Source organism: Tauraco erythrolophus, chromosome 12 (genome assembly GCF_009769465.1).
Source record: "Tauraco erythrolophus isolate bTauEry1 chromosome 12, bTauEry1.pri, whole genome shotgun sequence".
In the NCBI taxonomy this organism is placed as follows: domain Eukaryota; kingdom Metazoa; phylum Chordata; class Aves; order Musophagiformes; family Musophagidae; genus Tauraco; species Tauraco erythrolophus.
In genome coordinates, this window is record NC_141476.1 from 835570 (window position 1) to 861050 (window position 25481).

The 25481-nt window shown below is 44.8% G+C and overlaps 1 protein-coding gene across 1 annotated transcript in view; it reads left to right on the forward strand.

Annotated features, from left to right (window-relative positions):
• Positions 1 to 1191: 1191 nt before the first annotated feature.
• The window catches only part of RAD18 (RAD18 E3 ubiquitin protein ligase), a 49627-nt gene continuing 25337 nt past the window's right edge, over positions 1192 to 25481 (forward strand). Inside the window, exons 1-9 of the mRNA XM_086619023.1 lie at positions 1192 to 1245; positions 1400 to 1481; positions 5838 to 5899; positions 7322 to 7392; positions 14130 to 14485; positions 16625 to 16724; positions 19426 to 19610; positions 23002 to 23078; positions 23780 to 23840. Coding sequence (XP_086475149.1) covers positions 1192 to 1245; positions 1400 to 1481; positions 5838 to 5899; positions 7322 to 7392; positions 14130 to 14485; positions 16625 to 16724; positions 19426 to 19610; positions 23002 to 23078; positions 23780 to 23840 — 1048 coding nt within the window. The remainder of the gene's footprint in view (positions 1246 to 1399; positions 1482 to 5837; positions 5900 to 7321; positions 7393 to 14129; positions 14486 to 16624; positions 16725 to 19425; positions 19611 to 23001; positions 23079 to 23779; positions 23841 to 25481) is intronic.

A 25481-nucleotide genomic window follows, 5' to 3' on the forward strand; every position in this document is an offset into this window, starting at 1 on the left:
CGTCCGCGGGAGTTCAACGAACACGGCGAATGCCCCGAAATCAGTGTCACTATTTCAGCTCCTTTGGGGACATCTGTATCCTGAGGCAACTTCCACGTGTGCAGTGAAAAGGGGAGAGCAAGGTACGGAAAATGCCTGTAGGTGACACATTTGGTGCTGAAAAATTACATCACTTAACACTCATCCACAGGATTTTAAAATTTCCCAAGCACGTGTTTAATCAGACATCGCTAGAAAATGAAAATGGAATGTATTCCAGCCGTGGCATCACAAGTTCGGGGCTTTGAAAAGCTCGGAGGCTCCGCACTGAGTTCCTGCCATGCCCGGGGTGTGGGCAGACACGGCTCCCCGGGTGCACGCTCGGCACAGCGGGGCACAGTGGGACACAGCTGGGCACAGCTGGACACAGTGGGACACAGCTGGGCATAGCCAGGCACAGCGGGGAACAGCTGGGCACAGTGGGACACAGCTGGGCACAGCTGGACACAGTGGGACACAGCTGGGCATAGCCAGGCACAGTGGGGAACAGCTGGGCACAGTGGAGAACTGCTGGGCACAGCTGGACACAGTGGGACACAGCCAGGCACAGTGGGACACAGCCAGGCACTGCGGGGAACAGCTGGGCACAGTGGGGAACTGCTGGGCACAGCCAGGCACAGTGGGCACAGCCAGGCACTGCGGGGAACAGCTGGGCACAGTGGGGAACTGCTGAGCACAGCCAGGCACAGTGGGCACAGCTGGGCACAGTGGACACAGCTGGGCATAGTGGGGCACAGTGGGACACAGCCGGGCACAGTGGGCACAGTGGGACACAGCTGGGCACAGTCAGGCACAGCAGGGAACAGCTGGGCACAGTGGGGAACTGCTGGGCACAGCCAGGCACAGTGGGCACAGTGGGCACAGCTGGGCATAGTAGGCATAGCCGGGCACAGCCGGGCACAGTGGGGCACAGTGGGCACAGCTGGGCACAGTGAGCACAGCCAGGCACAGTGGGCACAGCCGGGCACAGCGGGCACAGCACGCGGAGCACGCCGACAAGCAGCACCACCGGCACACAGCGGGCCGCGGCGCCCGGCGGGGCGGACTACAGCTCCCGGCAGCCTCAGCGCCGCCGGAAGCGCGGCCCTGTCGCGGCGCGCGGGGGATTCGGACCCGCCGCCGGCCGGGACGGGGGGGTCGGGCCGCCCCGCCATGGCCCTGCCGGTGCTCGAGCCGCCCTGGCCGGCGAGCCTGTCCCCGCTGAAGGTGCGTGTGGCGGGACAGCGGGTGGATGGGGAGCGGGGCGGACGGGGAGCGTCCTGCGGGGCGGCTCCGCCGCCCCGCTGGACGCTCCCCGTCCGCCCCGCTCCGCCCTGCGCGGTGCGGGCGGGTTACGATGCCCGCGGCTTCTCCGTTGCAGGCCGTGGATGACTTGCTGCGGTGCGGGATATGCTTCGACTACTTCAGCATCGCCGTGATCATCCCGCAGTGTTCGCACAACTGTGAGTACGGCGCGGGGTTGGGGGGGGGAGCGCGACCGCTTCTTCTCCGGTGTCCGCGGCTCCATCCTGCGGGACGCGTCCCGTCCTGCATCCTGCACCGGCTCCGTGAGTGCCGAGGTCACGGAGGACAACGCGCAACGGGGACTGCCTTTTCCTTGGGAAGCTGGGCTTCCTTCCCATGGATGGTCAGTTAATGCATCGCTCTTGACTTGGTGGTTGCAGTTGAAATTTACCTGAGTTTTAGTAAAAATTGCGCTGAAACGGCAGTTTTCATAAAAAGTTGCTCCAGTAGGAGCCAAGGTAAGTGGGGCGTTTGTGGCAAGTCAACAAAGGGGCGGTGAGGTCATGCTTGCCTCTATCCTGTGACTTTGTGGAATTTAGAATTAATGTTTTTCACGTGAGTGCACCTCGCCGTACGTTCCAGGTGGCTGTGATGGGAGTGTGTCTTGATGCTGTGACTCCATTTAAGCCTGGCTTGTCGTTCAGTTGACAGACAGGTAGGGCTGAAGAACGTGCACTCAAAGAAATTTTGAGTGAATCCTTTGGTCTTCGTACATCTTTGCCCGGAAACACAGGCTTGGAGAATGACCTCGTGGGCCCTGTGGGCTGGCATAATCCTCTTGCGCCTGAGCTGAGTGCCAGGAAACTATTGAAAAATATCCTCAAAACAGAGTTTTCTCTAGAGTTTGAGGCAAGTGATCACTTTACCATTTAATATTTGCTGGCATGTAGAGCAGAGATTGCCCATCCTTTATTTCCTTTAGAAAGCGTGTAGCTCTTCTACTCATGGCGTAGCCAGCTATGGCATCCAATTATTATTACCCAGCTGGCTTGAATTGAATATAATTAACTAAGGTATAGACCCTGCCTACAAAAGGTGGGCCATTTCCTCCTGGCTGTGGAAGATGTAACGACATCCTTGGAGCCGCAGCCCGGGCTGGTGAGCAACAACTGGTGACCCCAACGTGATACATCTGAGAGACCCTGAGGACCCCGACTCCCTCACTGGAGCCAGAGCCCGAGCCGAGAGCCAAAAGAGCTGGAGCCAGAGCTGGAGCGAGAGTTCTTCGGTAAAGAAGGTAAAGCCGCAAGCCCTGACGTGATATTCATGGGAGGGAAGCGTGCTGGAGTTGGAATGAATGGACTGGGTCTCTGCTCACCGTAAAGCCTTCTTGAAAAAACCTTTGAAAAACTCTAAAACAAAAAAGGGGAATTATGGCATCCAATTATTATTACCCAGCTGGCTTGAATTGAATATAATTAACTAAGGTACAGACCCTGCCTACAAAAGGCAAGCTATTTCCTCCTGGCTGTGGAAGATGTAACAACATCCTTGGAGCTGCAGCCCAGGCTGGTGAGCAACAGCCAGCAAGGACGTGTGCCTCTGAGGAGCTCTTTTGGGTGAAAGCTCTGAAGCAGCCAGCAGCCTTTCCTCGTGCAGTTACAGTTGCAGCCTTCTGAGAACACAAACATGTTGTCTGGGCTAATGCACTTAAACGCTGCCTGTTCCCACAGCTCTTCATTTAAGTATCTTTTGTAACACCTTGAGGGTGGAACGAAATACGAAGCTGCACGGCAGAGAACATGAGGTGTTATGAGCTAAAATTTCCTGTGCTGCTCTGTCTGCCTCGGGCTGGTACCTGCTGGAAGGCGGTAGCGATGTGGTTTGCTGAAGGTCAGGTTAGGGGAGAGTACGTTGCCTTTTCTTACCTTGCAATAAATGCTTATAATTGTTTTGCTCAGAAACTGTAGCAGTTCCTGTTCCTTACCTGAAGGAGGACATCGTAGTTTGGCAATGAGGTTTTGTTTAGCTTGGCAAAACTGTCACCATTGAAAACAGCGCATTGGTGGTGGGGGCACTGGAAATGCTCTGCAGTAGCTGGTGTTGCAGCCTGCCTGCGACACGGCTGGGTTCACAGGCCCTTAACTTCAGAAAAGAATCTGTCTCCCTTCTTTTTTTCACAGATTACACATTGAATTTCCCCCTGCAAATTGCAGCAAGCCTGAGTTTTCTACAATAAGAGGCTTCCTGAAGTATTTTCTACTCGTTTGTCCCTGTGTAATCTCTTCAGTCCACTGAGATTGGAGGAAAAAGCCCTCTACCATTAATGAGTAACTATTTGTGAGGAGATGGAAATGAAATACCTTTGCTTCAAAATTTTTTCTGTTTCTCTTAAAGATCCATTACAGGGCTTCTAGACATCTCTATAATCTGTTTGCACCTGTAACCACTTAAAGTTCCTCCTCTGCTTGTTGGTGGGTGACTGAGAGCATTCAGTGCCTCTCTTGACAGCAGTTGTTTAACTTCCAGAGTGCTTTGGGTTGTATCTTTAGTGACAGAATAGCTGTGCCGTTTGTATTTCTTTCACATAATGAAAACATCTGAAGATGGACATCATCCATAACGCAGACATTTCACCAGGGGCGGATGAATTGTGGCCCTGAGATTCCTTACGCTTTCAGCCCAAGAGGACAGTCTGTCCAAGCTGAGGTGGTGTAAGATGCTATCACTGCCGGGTCTGCTTCATGCTGCCTGGTGGGCATGATCGCTGGCACAGGGTTGTTAAAACGTACTGCTCTCCTGGAACCAGCCAGGGGATGGTGGCTGAGGGTATCTCAGCTCTGTATTCTGCTGCCTCCGCCGTCAGGGCGCTGCGCTCCAGCAAGAGATGGAGCTGGCGCTGGGAGCATCCACCAGCCCTGGGGAACCAGCGGTGTGCCGCAGTTGGAGCCGTTATCCTAAGCAGAGCTCAGTGCCAGTGCAGCCCTGGCCTGGGGCCAGCGTGGCTTGTAAGGTGGGCAGGGCAACCTGGGTCTGCTTCACTTACTCTATAGAAGTGGCTACAGCTGTTGGAGGGAGCTCTCTTTTGTTGTCCAGTATGGTATCCTGTTATTACCCAGCTGGCAGGAATTGAAACTAATGAACTAATTAACTAAGATACAGACCCTGCCTACAAAAGGTGGGCCATTTCCTCCTGGCTGTGGAAGATGCAATGGCATCCTTGGAGCTGCAGCCCAGGCTGGTGAGCAACAGTCCAGGATTTTCCTTTTTTTAAAATCTGTGTTGAAGTCACTACTATGCTTCCAGCTAAGCAGGCTTCAGAATTGTTTGCTCGCTTGAAAGAACACCTATGTGTGGTGTGTAACTTGTGGCGTTACTGGCTTTTCTCATGCCTGGCTTATTTTATTTCACTTTCTTCTCACAACCTTGTCACTTTCAGCTGAAATGCACCAGGGATTGTTAATTGCTGGCAGTGACTTGTCTATTTTCACTCTGTCATTGTCATTAAGCATCCAGCGATGGTTGCCAGCTTAAATCCATACTTTGGGATGCTCTTCTGCATGTTGGCATACGGCTGCAAACATGGGTCGGTCCCATTGCTTACTGGAGGTGACTGGTTGTCAGATGCTGGCAGGCTGGATCTATAAGTTGATTCATATTCATCCAGTTATAGTTTATTTCTTTTTTTTTTATGGATTCCTCCCCCCCCCAAATATTACATCTTACTCAAAAATTACATTATATGGTATTTAGATGGGTTTGCAGTTTTAAGTGTTGAATTAGTGCATTGATGCTTCTGCTGCTTTTCGGACTCCTTCCCAGAGGGTCTTTGAGCTATATCTGCTTGGGTCACTGTTGCTGATAAGGGTGTTATGTGCTGAGGCTCTGACTTGTAATGATCTGGTAAGTGAACGTCTGTTGCTGGAGGGTGGTTATGAAAGCTCATAGATAAGGAGAGAAAGTAGAATAACTTCAGGAATTTACTGTGACAAAGTGAAGCTTATGCCATATTTCACCAAAGAGTCTCTTGAAGCATCCTGTGATGAGGACACCACTTGCTTTTCCTGGGAAACATTTAAGCTCTCAGCATTCCAGTGTTGTTTCCCATCCTTTTTAGCCTTTTCCCTCAACAACAGATCATTACTGTATTGGAAAGGGGGAGAAACACCTGGGAAAAAGAGGATAGAGAGTTTGTCTGGGTCTATGCAGGAAGATGAAAGCGATCCAACGTGAGTCACGTCGTAAAAAAGCAGTGGTGGGGGAGCGAGCAGTGCAAACACGCTGCTTTTTCGGTGGCAGCAGACTAAGGTTTTATTGTCTTGTGTTAAAGAAACAAAAGTAAACATCTGCTTTGGATAGAGGAACTGAGATTAAATGTTGAAAGACACATAAAATACTGAATTTTTTTTTTGCTACAATGGTAATCTTAATTCTGTGGGAAAATGGTGTGTTTTCAATATTGGTGTATCGTGGAGTGATTTGCGTATATTGTATCAAAAGAAAATATACTAGTAAAGATGTTGAACTGCATTTGGAAGAATGCCTTTTTAAAAATCACGTATTTCCTTTTGCAGATTGTTCCCTTTGTATACGCAAGTTTTTGTCCTACAAAACTCAGTGTCCAACATGCTGTGTGGTAAGTGTTTTTCTTTTCCTCGACTTGTGTGTTTTTGGTTTTTTTTTTGTGAATCTCAGGATCTTTTCCCTTTGGACTATGCTAAATGATTAATTCTGGTCATATATTACCACCTTTCCTTTTGGAAAACGTGGTGCTCCTACAACTAGAATTCCCCTCTCTCAGAGCTGCTCTTCTGTCAGCGTAGGCAGAAGTAGCTGGAGCATCAGACCCGGGTTTTGGCTCGCAGCTGCGATACAACCTGTCGCAAAACGTTTGGCGTTGTTAAAATACAGCATCACTTAAAACACGGGTGCTGAAATTTAAGCACGCGCCTTTCCCGTGGTGGAATGGCCTCACTTCATCTTTCAAGGGCTCTGTAGAAGCGTCTGCAGAGCACGTAGACCTACAGCTCACTGACTCTGCGGGGCGGCCGTTCTGGGGACGAGGGACCCTGGGACGCACTGGGGAGAGGCGGCATCTGCCCGAACTGGGTTAAACGTGGGAAGCGCCAGAGGTGGGTTTGCCTGCTCTGCAGGTGGGTGGTTATTATGGTCTGTCTTGAAGGCCTTTTTTGATTAAAGAACACAGAACACAAGTTATTCTAGACCTTAATCTAACCGTTCATCTTACGCCAGCGGGGCTTTATTGAACTCCTGGAAATGGCAGGCTGCCTAAAGACAATGGATGGCGCTGCAGGAATATTGGCAAAATGGAAGTAATTTTCTTCTGTGTTTCTAAAGCGTGAACGAGACCAGACTTTTCAAGACTGGCAAACAGATCGATTTGTAGCTTTGCTGGTTTTTAAACACTCACACAAGTGCAGACTACTTGATGTACCTTTCTGGGGAGTACGTTTTACTACCGCCTCCTTAAAAATAACAGGTATTGATATGAGCAAGACTAATAAAAGCTTTGTAAAAAAGAAGAGCAGAGACAGCCAGCCAGAGAGATAAAAGTCAGAAATTGTTTGAAAAGAATGTATTGAGTGCCCAAAGCCACCTCATAATTCATATTTTCATTCCGGAATCACTCAAAAGATTAACATTCCCCTCCATCAATTTTCATGCTTAAGGTGCTTATCGCATTCATGGGATCCTTGTTTTGGTTTTCAAAATAATTAGAACTGGGCTACAGTAATACATTGTCGGAGACCGGGTACACTGGATTTTGTGAGCTTTATGCTTCAGTTTTTATCTATCACCTGTCATTTCCCAGACTTGCAGTTCTCAGGCAGCTATTTTTGTTTGCTGTATTTCTCAGGAAAAGACGTTTGCACTTTATGCACCTTCATTCACAGAGCCATTTGGGAGGGGGGACGTTGAGGCATAGATCCAAGAAACAAATTATTGATCACTTGCACGTTTTCTGGGTACTTGTTGTTTTCACTGCATTTGCATGTTTATTTTTTTTTCCTTTTTTCTTTCTTTCTTTTTTTAATAGGCAGTCTCGGAATCTGACCTGAAAAATAACCGGACATTAGATGAACTAGTAAAGAGCTTTAATTCTGCAAGGTACACTGCGATTTTATTAACACAACCACTGGTTTGGCAGCTGGAAAGGCAGATGTGGCTGACCGTGTGTGACCAGGCAGGAGTCCTGGTAGAGGAGCAGCGTGACCACCGAGCGAAAAAACGGTGGTGTGACAGAAGTGTTGTCAAAGACAAATGTTTATGCTTTTGGAAAATCCTACAGTTTTCTGGCAGAAAGTTGCTGTCCACTCAGGTGATGGGATTGTATAAACTTGTTTTGGTTTGCTTCTGGTTAGCTGCCATGTAAGTTACAGTCTCTTCCATCACGTAGGAAGTCAAGCAGATGTGTCAGGATTCTGCGAGGAAAATAATGGTAATAAAGATTTTAATCTAAGATCCTTCCTCTGTGTGCAGGGGAAATTCTGAACAGAAAGATTTTGTCCAGTGGTAATGGTTGACTTGCAAGAGAATTCTCTTTGTGAAGTCATTGGATGGGAAAAATTTAGATATTAAGGGACCTACAAATGTGTGTTTTCCTGGATAAGAAAAGTAATGGAGTATTGTGCTTTCACCTGGATTTCTTATCTACTTTTCTGTTCATTTTTAATTCCTTTTTTTATCTCCTCATCCCTTTGAAAGACGTAAACAACAGAATAAGCATAACTTGGTGAATGCTTTCCGCTGTAGATATGAGATTTATTGTACTATGTCTCTATTGTCTTTTGGTTAGAAGCAGCTCTGTGACTTCCTGTATCTATGGGAGACAAATACCCTGTCATCTTTTTCTCCGAAATGAACTTGGAGCTTGAAGTCAATGAGATTCTTGGTTTTGTAAGTGATAGGAAGCATAGTTCAGTTTATGGCTTTGGTTCTTGAGAGAGTTTCTCTGTGATGAAGATCTAATCTTCTGTATGACCACTATTAGATTGAACTGATTTTTATTTGAAGAATTGAAATTCTACAGTTCCATTATTTTAGCTTGAACTCTGTCTTTGGTGTTTCCTAGTGATAAATGGGTTACTATATAATTTTTTTTTTTGGTAACATCTGATTTTGAAGGGAACAAGTAGTGCTGACTTGGATCCATTATGATAATGAATCTTAAACATTCATTTTTTTGGACTGTTTTAACGGATCAATATAAATCTTACCAGTCAGAACAGTTTAATAATCTTTCCTTTTGTGACTTGGAGTTCAATCGATTTCTTAACATAAAGTTAAATCAGTAAGACAAAAACTCTAGTGTCCTGTTCCGCAGCGGGTGCGGGGTGGGGTGGGGGAGAACCAGTGCAGGCTTCTGTCTGCATCTCGGTAAGGATGACCCAACAACACACGGCTTTCCAAGATAATTGCTGTAGTAAGACTCGTAAGAAGAACATAGACAGCGAGTAAATCCTGTGTCACTTCAGCTGCTGGGTGCCCCGCGTTCGTGCCTGCCTCTGCCTGGGACTGCGATTGCCCTGCAGGTGGCCCTGAGTTTGAGGGGAGCACGTCTTGCCTGGGCAGTGTTGTGTGACACGAGCATCGTTAAAGCGTAAGAGCACTGCTGCTTTCTGCCCTAGCCGTGCTGGTACAGGACGGATCTTCTGTCTCCTCCCTTCCTTTCCTATCTGCTTTGTTTCCTTTTGGCCCTCCCCAAAACAATCCAAAGTCCAGGGGTTGATTTTTGAAGCGTGCTAAGCTCTTCCGAGTCCATCCTGACTTGACTTTGAGCCTCAAGAGGTTTAGCGTTTATCGAAATCGGGCCTTAAATCTTTTCAGTATTTCACAAAACGCAAACACATTTCTTAAATCAGGCCTGTAGGGAAAGCAAATGCTAATGTTGGTAATACTGAGTAAAGTAAAAGCTGAGCCCCAAGGTCAGTGTGTGCACGGAATGGAAATCGTTCCAGACAGACCTGAGTGCTGGTCCTGTGTGTGCTGCTGCTCAGCGTTTCGCTCGTGCCCAAGTGTTTGCAGAATTAGCACCTTTGTGATCATTTGTGCTCAGCGAGTGTTGTCCTGGGAGTCCTGCTTCCTCCCCGTCGGAGGCGTCCACTCTGACGTTTCCCAGTAGCAGTGAAGATGTTGTGGTGTTCGTCATGGCCCATTAACGTTATATTCTGTGGGAAAGGGTTGAGGAGCAGTTTCAAACAGGCTTTACTGGGTCTGAATTCGTGTTGCCCCGCGCGTGTGTTCAGGTGCACAGGAAGATCTGAGCGGTGAAGGAGGCACGGGAGTGCGTTGCCTCCATCAGTGACACCCGTGGGCTCCTGTGGGGTGAGAGCAGCCTTTGGTCAGCCCACTGCCAGCTGCCTGTGCCACGCTCGTGGGCAGAAGCATCACCCTGGCCAGGGCAGGAGAGCGAGGCAGGGAGTGCTGCTAGTGCCATCTGCCCTTCATGGGCAGTGTCTTTATCAGTTGCAATGAGGCTAGTCTCTTCGAAAAGAATAAGTGCAAAGTTTTGAGGTTGTTTTGAAATTTATTTCGCTGTCCTCTAATAAAGAGATTACTTTAATAAAAATTGTCAGTTTCTGCATCACCTAGTTAGAAAATTTAGCAATAGAAATGAGAATTACAGTTGCATAAGTACAAAACTAGTCCTCGCTGAAAATGATCTCTGCTTTTTTTTTTTTCATACTTAGAGAAGAAAAATACGTTTTTACTTACAAGTTTATATCTTGGTTTCCTAATCAGGATTACTTGACAGTCAGAGGAGTAAACACATCTGCTGTGAGTGCTTGAGAGAGCAGGTACTGTCAGTTCTAATACACTGATTAAACTGCCAGGAGGAGTGCAGAAGGAATTTCAAGGAGAGAAATTATCCTTTAGTACAGTTAGGACTGTCCTGTGTGAGCTGTTCCTGGGAAGATTCACAACCCCATCACTTCCCTGGAATTTATTTATGTGGAAGTACTAGCTTCCCACCTGCTTTCTCTGCTTCGTAGCTGCTTTGGCGAGGGAGAATTAAATGGACCATAAAATGGGAACCAGGATCTCGATGGAGGAGAACATTGAAATTTTTTTTATGGGTCTTGCAGATCTGAAGAAAAAAAAAGTGAGATGTTTATACTGTTTTTAAATCATATCTGGCAGAGAGAGCGTGCTGTGTACAGCGCGTTAATGACTGTCCATTTTTAGTTAAACTGAAAGGTTGGACGAGGCCCTGAGCAACCTGATCTAGTTGGAGATATCCCTGTTCCTTGCAGGGGGGTTGGACTAGATGACCTTTGAAGGTCCCTTCCAGCCCTAATCATTCTATGATTCTATAAGTGTAACTCCCTGCCCTAACCCAAGGCAGCGGTTAAAGAGGATCCTCGGAGGAGGATCTGGGTAGTGGCTGTAGCAGTGAGTGTTGGGACTCCCTAACATGCTGTTGATTCATCTTTCAGCCTTTGGTGGGTTCCCGTGCTCTTCAACGGGGGCTTGTTGGCTCTGGCGCCTTTATTGCTTGGTGCCAGGAAGGTAAAATTGTGTCTGCCGAAACCTTTCAGAGCTGATGGTGTCTGCGTTAAGTTCTCAAGAGTGGAATAGATAGCGTTGCAAACTGCATGCATAAACGCAGAGGTGTTTGAAAATTGTGTTGTCCTGAGGTTTACCAGTAGCATCAGTTTCCAGGTGAGCGGGACGGTCTGGTGATGGGAGAGGGTGGGCTCCCCCATTCACCGCCGGCTTTCCCTGGGCTCTGCTGTCTGTCTCCGAATGAGGGACGAATCTTCTGCCCTAGTCAGGCTGGTACAAATCACTCCAACTACTACCAGAATTTCTGTGAAGAACAAGAAATTTGAGTAATTCACTCTGGTGTTGAAGGAAGGGAGTGGCAGTAGATAAAGGTGCTGTCGGAGATCCCGAGGCTGTGCGAGGAGTGCCGTGCTGCTCCATGCTTCCCTCCGTGGTGCATCGCTCTTCCATCCCTGGGGCAGTGGATTGGTGGGGGCAGTGGGGTGGTGTCACTAGATGCCATCCCACAGCCAGCGGAGCTGCTCAGCGGTCCCAAAATACCACATTCTGGGAAAAGCCAGTCTGGGACTTTTCTCTCCTGTTTTGAATTTAGTACTAGCATTTTCTGTATTTTCCCACCAAAAAAAAGAGCATACAGAGATTTCATGTGTGTTTTGGCAAACAGGTTTTCATATTCTCGTCCTAGTGTTCTTTCCATTGAGTCTGTGCCAAAATCAGATCCCTTTGGAAAGTCTATTCATAAGTCTTTATCCTTCAATATGAGGAAAAACTCCATGTGATTATTTGTAGACCAATGGTGTAATTAAAGCAACCTTTATTATCAAATTATTGTTAAGATAGATTTTGGAGTTTGTATTTTTTTCCAGTTCCCCTCTCTGTTTTATACCAGACCGTATCTTATCAAGACAACAGTTATTGCAGAATCTGACATTTCTGTTCAGAAGGTTTCCTTATTCTGGCTGCCTTCCTGCAAATGTTAACAACGTGCATTTGGTGTGAGATGGTCTTCTCTTTGGGTGGTGCGTCCTGTCAGCTCCAGAGCAGCTCTCTCGAGTTCAGAAGTCTGTCCTTTTGTTCAGACACATTGCAAAAATGCTGAGCTTTGCACTTTGCTGTGTGTCTGCTGCCTGCTTCTGCCGGCCACGCAGCTGCCCTCCTCCCTCCAGCCTTTATTAGAATTGCTCAGTTGCCCCTGGCGTGGGCTTGCAGTCCATATCGGGTCCGGGCCCAGCTCCAAATGTGAGTTTTGGCTCGGTAGCCTTCTGGAGGGATGGATCTGGCTGTTAAAGTCTCTGCTTTGGAGAATTCGAGGTACTATCAGCTGTGCTGTTGTGATATCTCCTGAGAAAGAAATGTTGAGGAAAAGATACATGAATCAGTCTTGAAGCTGAAAAAGATGTGAAGGTTGAATTTTAGGAGTGTTGTCAGCTGGTGTGAACGCATGGGGAGGCACCTTTGAGCTGGTGAATACGTGTTATGGAAAAGCGAACAGGCGCAACTGGAGGTTGCAAATAGCAGAATGTGTTACCTTGGCGAGAGGGGAGCTCTCAAAAGCAACAGAAAATGCACTGGAAAGATGAGGGAGATCAGTCACGTTCTCTAGATGAGGACAATGAATATAGACAAGTGGCTACACGTTCAGATATTTTTGCCTTTCGGGGCTCTACCATTCTTTATTTTATGGGAAGATGCCTAAACTGTGATGTGTTGGCGTTTATGGATCTGTTTTGTGCTATCTGAACCACGCAGAATTTAGCTTGCTGTAGATAGGATGCTGGGCTTTGGTGTAAAACTGGTTGTTTAACAGCCAAAAAAAAAAGACGGTAAGATAGTGTGTTGACTTTGATTAGCTACTTTAATGGTAGGCTGCCTGTATGGAAAACTGGGGGAGTCTGAAAAATAGCCTTTTTTTTTGCATAACCAAAAGATAAATTCCTTGTTCAAAAAAGGGAAAAATTTTTTTTAAAAGGGTATATCTTTGGTAGAACACCCAGCTGCATCCTTTTGAGGATTAAACTCTGCCTAAGTGTTTTAGAAATAAAAGGTAACTATTTTGTTAGTGTTTGAACCTGATTGTAGAATACAGCCATCTGTGATGTGACAAGTCTTCTGTGTTCAAGGCCAGGTTAGATGAGGCTTTGGGCAACCTGGTGTAGCAGAGGATTTCTCTGCCCATGGCAGAGGGGTTGGAACTAGATGATCTTTAAGGTCCCTTCCAACCCGAACTATTCTATGATTCTGAGGCTGCAGTTTGTTACCTTTAAGTTGAACAATACTGTGCATTTACCTGCGATAAAATGAGATGCTTTATCTGCCAATTACTGCTGCTAATGGCTGCGCTGAGCAGCGATGGGCTGTCAGACCTTCCCAGTGCTTCTGGATGGGACACATCCCTTGTGAACGGCGAAGGTGGGCAGGAGCGGGACGGGGCAGCGTGAGGGCACGCTGCTCCCGTTCCCATTAACTGGCGGCGAGTTCCCCGTGGCGCTGATCCTACGCCAACAGTAGCTAGGCTGCTCTGTGTCTGTGTCAGCGGGGAATTAACCTCCTTAAAAACTTCCAGTCCATATCTAGGCATGAGCAGGCAGAATAACATAGTTTTGCTGCCACGCTTAATTGCGCTTGTTTGCACTGCAGAAGGTCAGAGAGTCTTGGGACAGATGTGAGTTGCCACTGGCAGATGTGGTCACTGCATCCAGTTCATCCAAGAAACTTAAAACTCCAAATCAGGCTTCTGAATCTGGCTCGGATGTAACCACTGCAGCATGTTTGGTGTGCTGAGCTGGTTGGTGTGGTTGTTCACTGGGAACTCATCTTAAACTGGTAGAATTGTGGGCTACCTCATGACTTCTGTGAACTTGGCTTTAAAAGCTACACATACAGGCAGTTCTTCATTAGCTGTTCTTAGACGTGAAAAATCTTTACCTTAAAAGACTGAAAGTTTTCTAAGTAGTTACCCAACGCTGAAATGTTTTCAACTGCAAAATCTGAGAGTGTAGCTGCACTTCACACCTCTCATGGTGCCTTTTGGTCTTTATTGTGTTCTGTGTGATGTTTTGAGAGGCGTTTTAGTGCGTCTGCAAACTGTAATTGATTTTGCTTGAAAATCAGGAAGATAATTCTCAGATTCTGTAGAGCGTGGTGAGGCTCAGCTGGCGTGTTCCTGCTCCTGGTTTGTGTGGGCTAGCTGTAATTCCTGAGTGCTGTGTGTGAGCAAGGGGGAGCGGGAGGAAGGAATGGAGGAAAACTCCATCTGTTTTGATTCTGGTTTCTTCTCAAAGAAAAAGCTAATACTGTCCAATGTAGCTAACTGCATGTTGTCTTCTGGATGCTTCTAGACAACAGCTGTTCCAGTTGGTCTTGGATACTCCACTGGTTTCATCTCCATTGGACTGTAGCAGGCGTCCAGCTGGCAAAAGCCACATTAGGAGTCCTGTTTCTTGTCCAGCTCTAAAAGAAGAGGTGCCAGTGATTGACAGTTTCTTTAGAAAGGACAAAGTTTGCACCTTGACGAACGCAGACGGCGTGGCAGGAACAGATCAGAAGATTTTCAAAACTGAGGAACACCATAACCTTTACAGCAGTTCTGCAGAAGTTGATGATAAAGACAGTGAAGTGGGATCACGAGAGAGTCCCAAGTGCACCAAAAGTCATGAAAACCCTTCTACATCTGTAATAAAAGTAGTCAAGAAAGGTGAGATGCTTAATTTCTGGTTTTGCCCTGTTCTCTACCCCAGGTCCGTGGTTGTGGTTGGCTGTGTGCATTAGAGAACCTCCAGTCTGTGGCGTTCGTTTCTCTGCGTTGGCGTGTTCAGACGCTTCCCATTTAACCAGAACGTGCTTCATTCAGGTTGCTGCTTGTGTGGGATAGCTCTGCCACAAGGATATGCCCGATGAGGAAGCTTGGGCTGATGCCAAGTAATTAAATGGAGTTCAACGCTTACAGGTTCCTTTGCTTTGAGTAACAACTCTAAAAAACACTAGTTGCACAACAGACTTGCTCAGTAAAAAATGAAGTAATTTTCTCTTCTCCTTCCCCTTAATGACCAGACAGACAACATCAGCTTTCATTCTGCTCTTGTGTCCGTAACTAAACGGAAGCAAGGTGTTTTATAATGTGTTTGTTATTCGAGGGGTGCACCCACAATCAAAATGGTCATGACTTCAGATTTGTTAATATTCCTGTTCCTACACTCTCCAGAAGAAAGTAATCTGCTTTATTCTTCTGTAATTCTACAGTGTTAAGATTAATTTATTTCGCAGCGTAAAAATGCCCCTTTATAGGAATCAACTACAATAAAATGACAGAATCCTCTTAGTTTTGCCATGATGGCAGCCATCCTATTGACCCAATTAAAAGCCTAAATTAAAATAAAAGACCGTGTAGGAGTACAACACTGATTCTTATTAGTTCATATTTATCTGTTCTTTTGTGTAACAATGTATTCAGCTGGAACTCTGAATTTCATATTTATTCATTAGCTGAGTAAATACTGCTTAAAGATGTAATGCAGCCAGAAAAGTAGCCATATGAAAACAGCATCAACTTAACCAGAAGTGACATTTCCTAATTTTATGTATCAGACTTGCTTGCGTTAGTAATTTAAAACTCATATGAAATTTTACTGCTCGTTTATTCTTGAGCAACCGAAATTTTTATTTGCTTGCCATTTTATGACCTTATTAAATCCTCGAGCATGCCTTACGCTGAAATTATTTCCATAAATGCGAGTTGGTCAAACAATATAAATGAAAGACTTGAAATGAGGCAATGCTGAAGTGGCTTGAGTATGTGTTAGTGGAATTGAAATGTTAACTTCAGAATCAAAACTGGACTGCTCACAACTGGTGTGGTGTTACTGTCCCATCATGGGTTTTTGTTTTGGTGGTTTTTTAGTGTTGTTTTTTTTTAACCTTTGACTAGAATATGATGTCATGGGAGTCAGGAACTGCAAGCAGTGTTACCAGATAACTCTCAATTCCCACAACATTTCACAGTGTTTTTCGTAGGTTGTTTTTTGTTTTGTCTTTTATATCTAAACTGACTTCCTTCATCCTAATACAGACGATGTCAGTTAAAGAATCTCTTTCTCATACTGTTCATTTAAAGTTAGCCTTTTGGTTTTGACATCATGTGATTGCTAAAGACAAATATTTTACATCTGTGATTTTTGGCTGGTTTTAGAGGTAATGTTTATAGGTGCTTCTTGGAAGTATGGTGCAAGAAGAATCCTGAGTTGGGTGGGACCGTGCTGTAGGGTGTTTGCGAGCCTCTGAGCCCAAGTCACAGAGTCCCGTTGTCTGTACTGAGAAATGGGTTTGAGGCACAGTTGGATCATAGGATTCATGTGAGGATGGGTTGACTCCAGCGTTGACAATCCTGTTGAGAGCCACAGATTGAGAACATTATGTTAATATGAATAAAGTTTGTGTTATACTGCTTTATCAAAATGAAGCAGCTTCCTTTATTTAGGAGTGAAATACTGCAAAAGTGAAAAACATTAGCGTGGAAATATGCTTGTGTTTGTACTAACCCCTAGTTTCTGTGTAGTATGTATGTTATTCTAGATTTCTGTTAGAAATTTCATTCCATCTGGCTGCAAGCAGGATGAGAGCCATTCTGACATTACATAGAGAGAGGAATAAATGTTCTGGAATGAAAACGAGAGCTAAAAATGAAGACTCTCAGATAGACGTGCCAGATCTTTTTAAAAAAAGAAATCTGGACTTCTGGATTTTCATTTTCTTCAGTCAACTATTACTTTTTCAGATGAAAACATTTGCTCTTTGCTGTGATATACACATTAGTAACTTTCTTCTCCCTGACTTCCAGTGGATTGTCCTGTTTGTGAGGTTGCTATTCCAGAGCAATATATAAACAAACATCTGGATAGCTGTTTGACCAGAGAAGAGAAGAAGGACAGCCTCAGAAGGTAAGAAACAGCTTTAAGAACTTTGATATGCACGTAGCCGTTTTTCTGCAGTGCTGAAATAAGAATTATTAGTTGATGGGTTATAATACAGTGGGTTGTGTTTGTTTCTTGGTAACCTGCTGTATAGATCACTCTAGAATCACTGTATAAATATGATAGTGGTGATTTTCTTCTCTCAAGAAAGTATGTGAATCTCCAGCAGAATCACTTTTTGGCTTTCAGTGGCAAGAAAACACTGGACAATGTTTTAAAGAATTTAATGCAGGGAGTAAAACGTAGTCTGTACGTTATTCTCATCACGTTTCTGCTCACTGGCATTAAAATTCTATTCGGATAACACTTATTCCCATTTTTCACTTGGTGAATGAATTGCTTCCCTCAATTCAGATGTGCCAAAAGACAATTACTTCACTAGCTGTCAAGTTAGAAAATAAAAACTGCACCTTGCTCTACTTTCTGGGGTTCTTTTCCAGTTGCCCCAGTCAAGGTTGTTTCTTTAAGACCTCAATTTCCGTAAGATTAACGTGTGTCTTCGACGTTACGCCTCCGCCCTGGAATTTGTCACGGTTGCCACATTCACATCAGAAGTGTGGATTTCAGTTTGTTTTACTTGCTAGCATAAATTTAGGCTGTTATTATTTCTAACTGATCAGACTTAAGAACTGTGAGGGACTTTTTTTACTGCATGCTTGTATTTCCAATTCCTCCGAACCTTGAATTAGACAGTGATTTGATGTTAAAGCTCTTATTTTGCCCAGTCATGCTTAGAATGCAGTCTATAAGCTAAAGGACTTTGAAGATGAATAAATGGTAAATTAATATTGAAATCTGATGTCCCAAATGAAAATGAAAACATGAAATTTTTAGTGTTTTCTCTGTTCCTAATGAATGGAAATAAAAGCCAGATCTTTCTTTGGTGTCAAGCCCGTGTCCCCAACAGAACTTGAAATTTTGCTTATTTTATCTGGACTGCTTGGATCTTAAGCAAGTGTCATGCAAGATGCTTCTCCTTAGGGACTGGCACTGCGTGCTGCGTGCCGGCTTCTCGGCGATGTCTGTTTTATGGCAATGTTGTTTGGTTTCGGTAACTGCACATCTCTAGTTCTTCTCTGCGGAATTCTAGCTCTGTTTATTCTCAGATCAGGAGCACATGGCATGCCATGTTAGCAGTCAAGCAGTATTTCAGTGGAACTGATAGTTTAGTCCCCAAAACCTGCACAGGAGGAATTGCAACAGGTAAGTGTGTGTTCACAAAGAACACTGCATTTTTTCAAGGATGGGGGAAAAAACCCCACCAGCACTAAATTCAAAACTATTGTGGACTGTTTTCATGTAGCTGTCTGCTCACAAAGCTGTCATCGCTCTTCTAGGTCATGCTGCTGGTGAACTGTAATACATACAAAGCTTTTTCAGGACTTTCAAAGATTTAATTATTCAATGAAATATTTTATATTTCCCAAAAGAGTCTGGAAAAAAGTCTTTTCCTGAAGAGTGTATTGTGGTAATACGTTGGTTTTTTTTTTTGCCAGCTGTGCTACAGGGTCTATATGAGAGTAAGTAAATTAATGAAAATGTTTGCGTAAGACTTTTTTTTGTTAAAGTTGAAATTTATTTTCAACATGAGAAGTTGAAAGTGCTGAATACAGTTTTCCAGCAAGTCTCTTGCTTTCACAATGGAAAGCTGTTAATTCCTCTGTAATTCAGAGCAGCGCGGCTGAACTTTATTTTGCTGCAGGAAGAAAAGGGTCTGACTAAATGCTGCTCTTCCAATAAATTATATAAGTTGAAGACGACGAGCAAGGCAGTAGATGGATTTTGGTACCTTTGGCTCATTTGAGTGTATTTCACCACGAGGTGTAGAGAAGACTGAGCTAATTTGTGCAGAAGGAAACTGCTCTGCTAATTTTAGATGACAAAAGTTGTAGTAGGACTTGAATTTTCTATGGCAGTTTCCTGTAATTAAGATGTTTTCCCTAGCTACACTGGGAACGTTGAGCTCTTCTGACATGAGGCAGTGTGGAGGAGTAAATTTTGAGTTTAGATGTTACTGACCTGAGGACACTATTACTTCTCTTCAGTGTCACTTTCTGTGTTACCAAACTCCCCTTCTGTTAGATGGGAACTACAGACGTGCTTTCAGGTACATGACTGTCTTTCTCAAAGCCATTTTCCCAGAAAGCTGAAAAATCTCCTGACTCAAGTTTTGGCTTGTGGTTTTAGTGCTTTTAAAACGTCACCATCTGCTTCAGGTGAGACATGGCGAGTACTGGGGTGGAAACCCTGTGTTTCAGCAGTCTGGGTTCAGTACACTTCCTTTTGAATTCGGAGCGAATGTCTGGCTTGGCCCTGATGAAGATGAGCAGTGCTGTGTTCGATGTGATTCTGAAGCCTTTGCTGGAGATATTAAAAGCTGCAGTGCTTGTTACATGAGTAGAGTTTGAACTGTTTCTTAAGGAAAATCAGACTGGACCTATTGCTTTCTGCACGTTTGAAGTTTTCTTTGGGGTGGATGGAAAAAGTGTTCCAGCTTCCCAGCGCTCTTGCGTCTGTGATACACTGTGTAACTGGTTGTGTGTCATGGCTGAAGTGATTCTTTCAGGTATTTCTTACCCAGAGTGAGTGAAATACCCTGTAAAAATGTAAGTCAATGTTTGGATTTTCATAGGAGCATTAATTCAAAAAAGTTTGTGTCCTTTTCCAGTTCAGCTCACAAAAGGAAGCCTATGGCTAAAGTTGTTTACAACTTGCTCTCTGATCGTGATTTGAAGAAGAAACTAAAGGAACATGGTCTGTCCAGCCACGGGACCCGACAACAGCTTGTTAAAAGGCACCAGGAATTTGTGCACATGTATAATGCTCAGTGTGATTCTCTAAATCCCAAATCAGGTAAGTCAGAAATTCTAGCGGAGCTGTCACCGTCGCAAACTACCTGTATGCATTTCTCCTTCTCTTAGTTCTCAGGGTAGGAATAAGGCTGGTTTGAGTATTTGGGAAAACCGGAGCTGGAAGAATTTATCTTCTGTAAGTAAAGATTAATGCAAAAAAAGGAAACTTAATCAAAACCAGATCCATGTTGCTATACTCGGGAAGTATCCAGCAAGGATGTAAATTTGTGTTGAAATTCTTTCATGCTTCCTGGTTTACTAACCCTGTTCTGAAAAATGTTTTGTGTTTTTATTGACTTTGCATTTTAATGACTGCCTCCAAATTAGACTCCGAGGCTTTTAATAAAAAAATTGGAAATACTTGAGGTTCTTAGTAAGTGAATGGATTATTAATTTATCTTTTGTTCTGAATTTGTTTTCTTCCTCATGCACAGTGAGACTTATATTTTTATAGGATTTAATTTCAAAATCAAATTTATTTTTGGAGATGATAGGTAAGGGTAGAATGAATCAATGCAAAAGTGTTAATGTTTTGCTGGAGTTTATGTGAATCTAGGTGTTTGGCAGCAATTTGATACAATTAAACTCAGACTATATACAGCATTAAACAATTGCGTGGGATAAGGAGAATGTGTTCTGGTCTCCAATGTGGGTGCACTGTTGACTTCCTTTCAACAGCGTCTGCTGTTTGTGTGTGCTCAGGCTTAATGCTTGGAAAATGCCGGGGCTGGAGCAGGGAGATGAGATCCGAGTCGGGGGTTTGTGCTGCCTGGTTTTGTAGGCAGTGCGGCCGGTTTTTAAATTTTGAATAGCACGTATGAGCTAGAGGGAGAATTGTCCCAGCTCATCTTGTTATGTTCTATTTTATACAAGATGAAAACATACATCCTTTTTAAAGCTGTCTCGTTTGTCATTTCTCTGTTCAGTCCTGAGTGATGCCAATGCCAGCACAAATACACTGACGTGTGTGGGTGAGAGGCAGGCATCGGATTTATAGTTATAGTATTTTTTTATTTGATTAGAAGCTTATGGCAAACAGTCCTTTTAAAGGAATTTCTAGCAGGATCGCGTTCTGATATTACTCTCCTGGGAGCTGCACAGCCGTTAGTGTCCTGGAAATTCTCATACAGCTGGTATTGCATGTTCTGCACTGGTCCCAGGATGTAGCGTGGGTCAGTCCTGTGGCTGGCAAAAGCTGGTCTCAGTTTCTTCAAAGGTAGAGAGATGGGAAATGTTCCTCACTCTCGGTTTGATCTCTTTCATTTTCATGTTTGCAGAGAGACTTAAGTCCTGAAGCACAAGTTCACCATTTCTTCCAGAAGTTGTAAGCAGTTCTGAATGTTTTTGTGTGTGTTGAAAGGCTCAGAAACTATTTGGACCAGATAAATTTTTGGTCTTGCTGGCAGTGGGTCTGTTGGAACCAAATGAGCAGCACAGGGCAGGGCTGGCAGGACAGGGCAGGGTGCTGGGATCTGAGGATGAGGAGCTGCTCGTGCGGAGCTGGGTTCAGCATCGTGGCGGGTCAGGTCACGTACCACTGCAGGTGCACACCTAAGCTTTACATTTGCTGTTTGTTGCTTATCTGCAACAAGAATAATTTGGGCCAGGGGTGAGAATTACCCTTTGAGAAAGCTGCCAAATTCAAACACAGTGGAAACCACTTAATTTGTCAGTTATCATTTAACAAATCTGATGGTGTAGGGGAGTATTTATTTCAAGTGGCTGTTAGAGGCTCGTATGTTAACCCTGTGCACGTGTGGTTTTATGTGTGATCAGATGATTAGAAGTGCTGAATATCCACAACTTCTACTGTGACATTTCAAAAATAAAGTGTTTTTAGTGTTTAACTCCTTTATTAAACAGGCAGAACTACCAGATGTGGCGCTTTTTGAAAAATAAAGTCAATCGCTGAGGACTGTAAATATGAATTTAGCAGCCAAACTTTAGGTTCCTGCTTTTTGAAATCTTGGTTTCACTTGCCAGCTCTTGGCTTGGATTGTGGGAGCGAGTTTGCAACCGACGCTATTTGCTTTTTCATTTTGCTCCTTTAGCTGTTCTAAGAACTTGACTAAGAAGGTTAAGTGCCCGAGTGGTTTAGGTGCCAAGCATCACTCTTGATTTGTGCCTGAGCATTTCTGAAAATAAACATAAATGCCTTCAAAAATTGTTTTCTAGGAGTTGAGGAAGTCTCTGGGCTGAGAACCAGCACACAGCGTTAAGATTGTGTTTGGCTTCAGCAACGTTGGTCCTTTAGTGCCGGGAGGTGCTCGGCTCTCGGAGCAGTTCTTCCCGCGGTGCTGGCGATGGAGCAGCATCCCGTCTGGCACCGCTCGCCCGAGCTCGCCGCACGGAGAGTGGCACGTGTGTCACGCTGCAGCTCAGCTGGGCTGCCCCAAGTCATGCAAAACCTGTGCCGAGCTCTGGCCCAGTACCCGTTTATAAATGGTGAATTATTAAACTGGCGCCTAAATGCAGGCGTGTTTTCAGTGGGAGCCGGGAACCTCGGGTCTCTACGTAACACGAACGGCTGAGCTCCGGAGGAAGCCTGGGTGCCAAATTCCTGGATTTTGCTGAAACCAGTTCTGAGCAGGTTTTATCCCTTCACAGCCGAAGCGTTTGCTCTCTGGCTACTTTACTGTCTAGTGAAAGTGTTTGTTTTAGTAAATACCCGTAGCTACCTAGGAGCTCTGGGAATGTGTAGAAACAGATTTGTGAGAGCAAATGTCAAAATTAACCATGCAGGGTCCTGCATAGCTGTAGTTTTAGTTGTAACTGTGTTCGTTAACAGTTTGTCTGTTTAGATGCTTTTGAGGTGTGGGACTTTGTCCTTAGAGTAGGTTGTAAATCGTCTCTGGGCTGTGGGGTTTGGACACAAGGCTGCAGACAGCTCTGCGCTGCCTCGGGAGACAGTCCTTGGAGGGAAAAGTAAGGTAAAACAGTAGATGTTATTTTATCTTCCATCGAAAGATGCGTTATAAAATGCAAACTTTATCAGAGACATGCCTGTGCACCACAGAAACACTCTAGTATGCTCGAGTAAGATTCAAAAATGATTTTAAAAGACTATTTTCCAATGAATGTGTAATACAAAGGAGATGAGAGCAGTGGGTGGGAGCCAGGGCCCGCGGCTGCCCACCTGCCATCTGGCCCGAGGCTGGGCACTGCCTCCGCTGCCGCGATGGGAACCGCTCCGCTGCACGAGCAAGCGCCCGCTGCGCACTGGTACGGAGGCACTTGGGTCTGCCAGTGTTGGAGTCTGGGCTTTGGCTGCTGGAGAGCTGGTGCCAGTTCGTCTCTGTGATTTACGTTCGTGGTAGTTTCACTTGGTGTTGTTGCATCTTTTTATTTACCAGCTCCTGTTTTAGTGATCCCTTTCTTGTATTTTCAAACAGTTGCAGAGATTGTTAAAGAGCTGGAAAAGAATGAGAAGATTCGGGTTCAGCTTGAATGTAATAAAACCAGTGAAAATGTAAGCTAATTATCGTTGTTCTTAAAGAGGGGGATGGCCAGGAGAAGTTCAGTGCCCACTCTGTGACATGTTTGTCTATCTCTTTGTTACGGGAATTCCCAGATTCCCAGGTTCCATGTTGCCATCTTGTAATCAACACGATTTTCTCATACCTCCCATTTGTCGTGGGCAGTTCTTTGTGTACTGCTGATGTTTCTATGCCCAAACCATTTAAGTAGGAGCGTTTTTATGATTGCAATGAAAATTCTTGAGAAATGTTCCCCTTGGTTATATTGGAGGATTTTGACCCTCCATGGCAGTGTGGGGAACATTTTGCTTCCTAGAATTCTCTAGGATTTAGCTAGCAAATTCCTTGCTTCCGTATCAGCAATAGTGCCTGTTCTTTTCCCATGACATATGATACTTTTGTGACTTTTGGAGCATGTTTGTTGCACAGTATTAAGAAATATTTTATGGTCCACACATGCTGGGTGTTATGTGGGGTGGCTTGGCTTAGTCCTGTTGACTTTGTGAAAGCAAAGCAAGTCAGCATGTATACGTACTTTAAATATATATATTGCTGTATGCAGATGAGATAGATAGAGCCGGTGGGGGAAAAACAGGCAGCTGATCCTTCTTCCAGTTTTAAGTGTCTAGTTTTAAAGTATGCAGCTTTATCATCTTTTTGTTTCTGTAAATAAACATTTGTGTGATTTCTGTAGAGCTTGACCTTCACAAAGGACCAGACAGAGGAAGAAATAGATGAGATCCACGCTGATTATCGTAAGTAATGCACAAATTTCACTTCGTTTTGCTTTTAAAGTCACCTTCTTTTCCTTTGCACTAAAATATACATGCAGAAGTGATGCTTTTCGTGTGTATGGGCTTCCCCTGCCCCCCATTTAATAAATCAAAGCTGCAGATTCTCTGGTTGGGCTGAAACTTCCCCTTTGAAACTGGGAAAGCACAGTATCTTAAACTGTTTCTCCTTACTGCGTGCTTGAACTTGAGAACAGTGTTTTCTCTCTCTATGGAACCACGGCACCATCTATGTTAGTTTAGAAGCAAACGTTCTTGTGAGAGTTACAGGCTGCAGGACTTGCATCCTGTTGTAGTAATTTAGTACAGAAACGGCTACTGTAAACTGATTTTTTTTTTGCAGGTGATTTCCTGACCCTTCTTTGTGTGTTTGTACACACAGAACATGACTTTGTACTTGGGTCCCTAGTGGTGTTTTGTTATTGACAAATTCTTTCCCGTTGTTTCCCACTCACTCCTCTCCGCCTGCGCTCTGCTTGAACGCTCAAACGTGGTAGTAGCCACGTGATGCTCAAACAATATTCCATGAACATTAAACCACGCTGCTTTCAGCCGCGGAGGAGCAAAGCAATGAGGGGACAACTTGTTCTGATTATGCTTAAGGGTGTGTTTAAATCTGCAATTTGGTCATATTTCCTGTGTCGTCTTGCGTTTCTTCAGGCGTATAAATTATTCCATAATGCAGCTAGATTGAGCCTTGTTGATTTTAGTTGGGTTTCTGTGCAGGCTAAATAAGGTCTTAAATCTTTTTAGCAATTTTTTCCCTTGCTTTTTGTTGCTGTTCCTGAGAGTACATTTTTTTAAGCGTACACGTGCTGTCTGTGGTTTTGAATCTTAAGTGTTTTCCTCTGACTCCAAGTAACTGGTTAATGATTACTCTTTTGCCATGCAGAAATCTCTGGCAATACAGTGTGGGGTGGAGGGGGAAGTGAATTCATTTTAAAAGTATTAATCCCAAAATGGATTTAGTAGCTCTGTAAAGAACAAATCCAAAGTTTAGTGACTTCAGGAGGGCCCCAGAGCAGAGCAAATGCCGTGTAACTCGCCCGTGGTTCTCTGCTTGGTCGTGTTCTGCTGAACGTGGGAGGTGAGTGTGAACACGAGCTGTCGGAGGAAGGCACCTGCATTCACAGCCAGCTGTGAGCGTGTTCACCCCCAGATGTGGCAGGGCTGGCACAGAGTAACCCAGGAGTGAAGGACGTGCCGCTCCGGCACGGTGCCTGCACAGCTCTTTGTAGGGTGGTGCTGTCTCCAGAGAAAACTTTGGATGTGCACAAATTCCTCGTAAAGCCGGATCCCTGGTTGTGTTCATGTTGGAACCTCGCAGAGAGCTGTGTTGTGTGAGCAGGGTGGGGTGTGGGCACCAGGCTGCTGGGCATCGCTGGCACAGGGGACCGGTGTTGCCGGTGCTTCCTCCTGTTGTCTTGATCTGTTGTACACGTTTTAGAACAAGAAGATATTAAATACCATCTTGATTTTCAAAAAAACAGGTGTTTTATTGAGTTTATATTGTTGAAGGAATATGGCTTCCAAATTATCAAGGCCACCAAGTGAATAAATTAGCCACAGGTAGCTTAACTGAACATTTAAAAATCAATTTAAAAA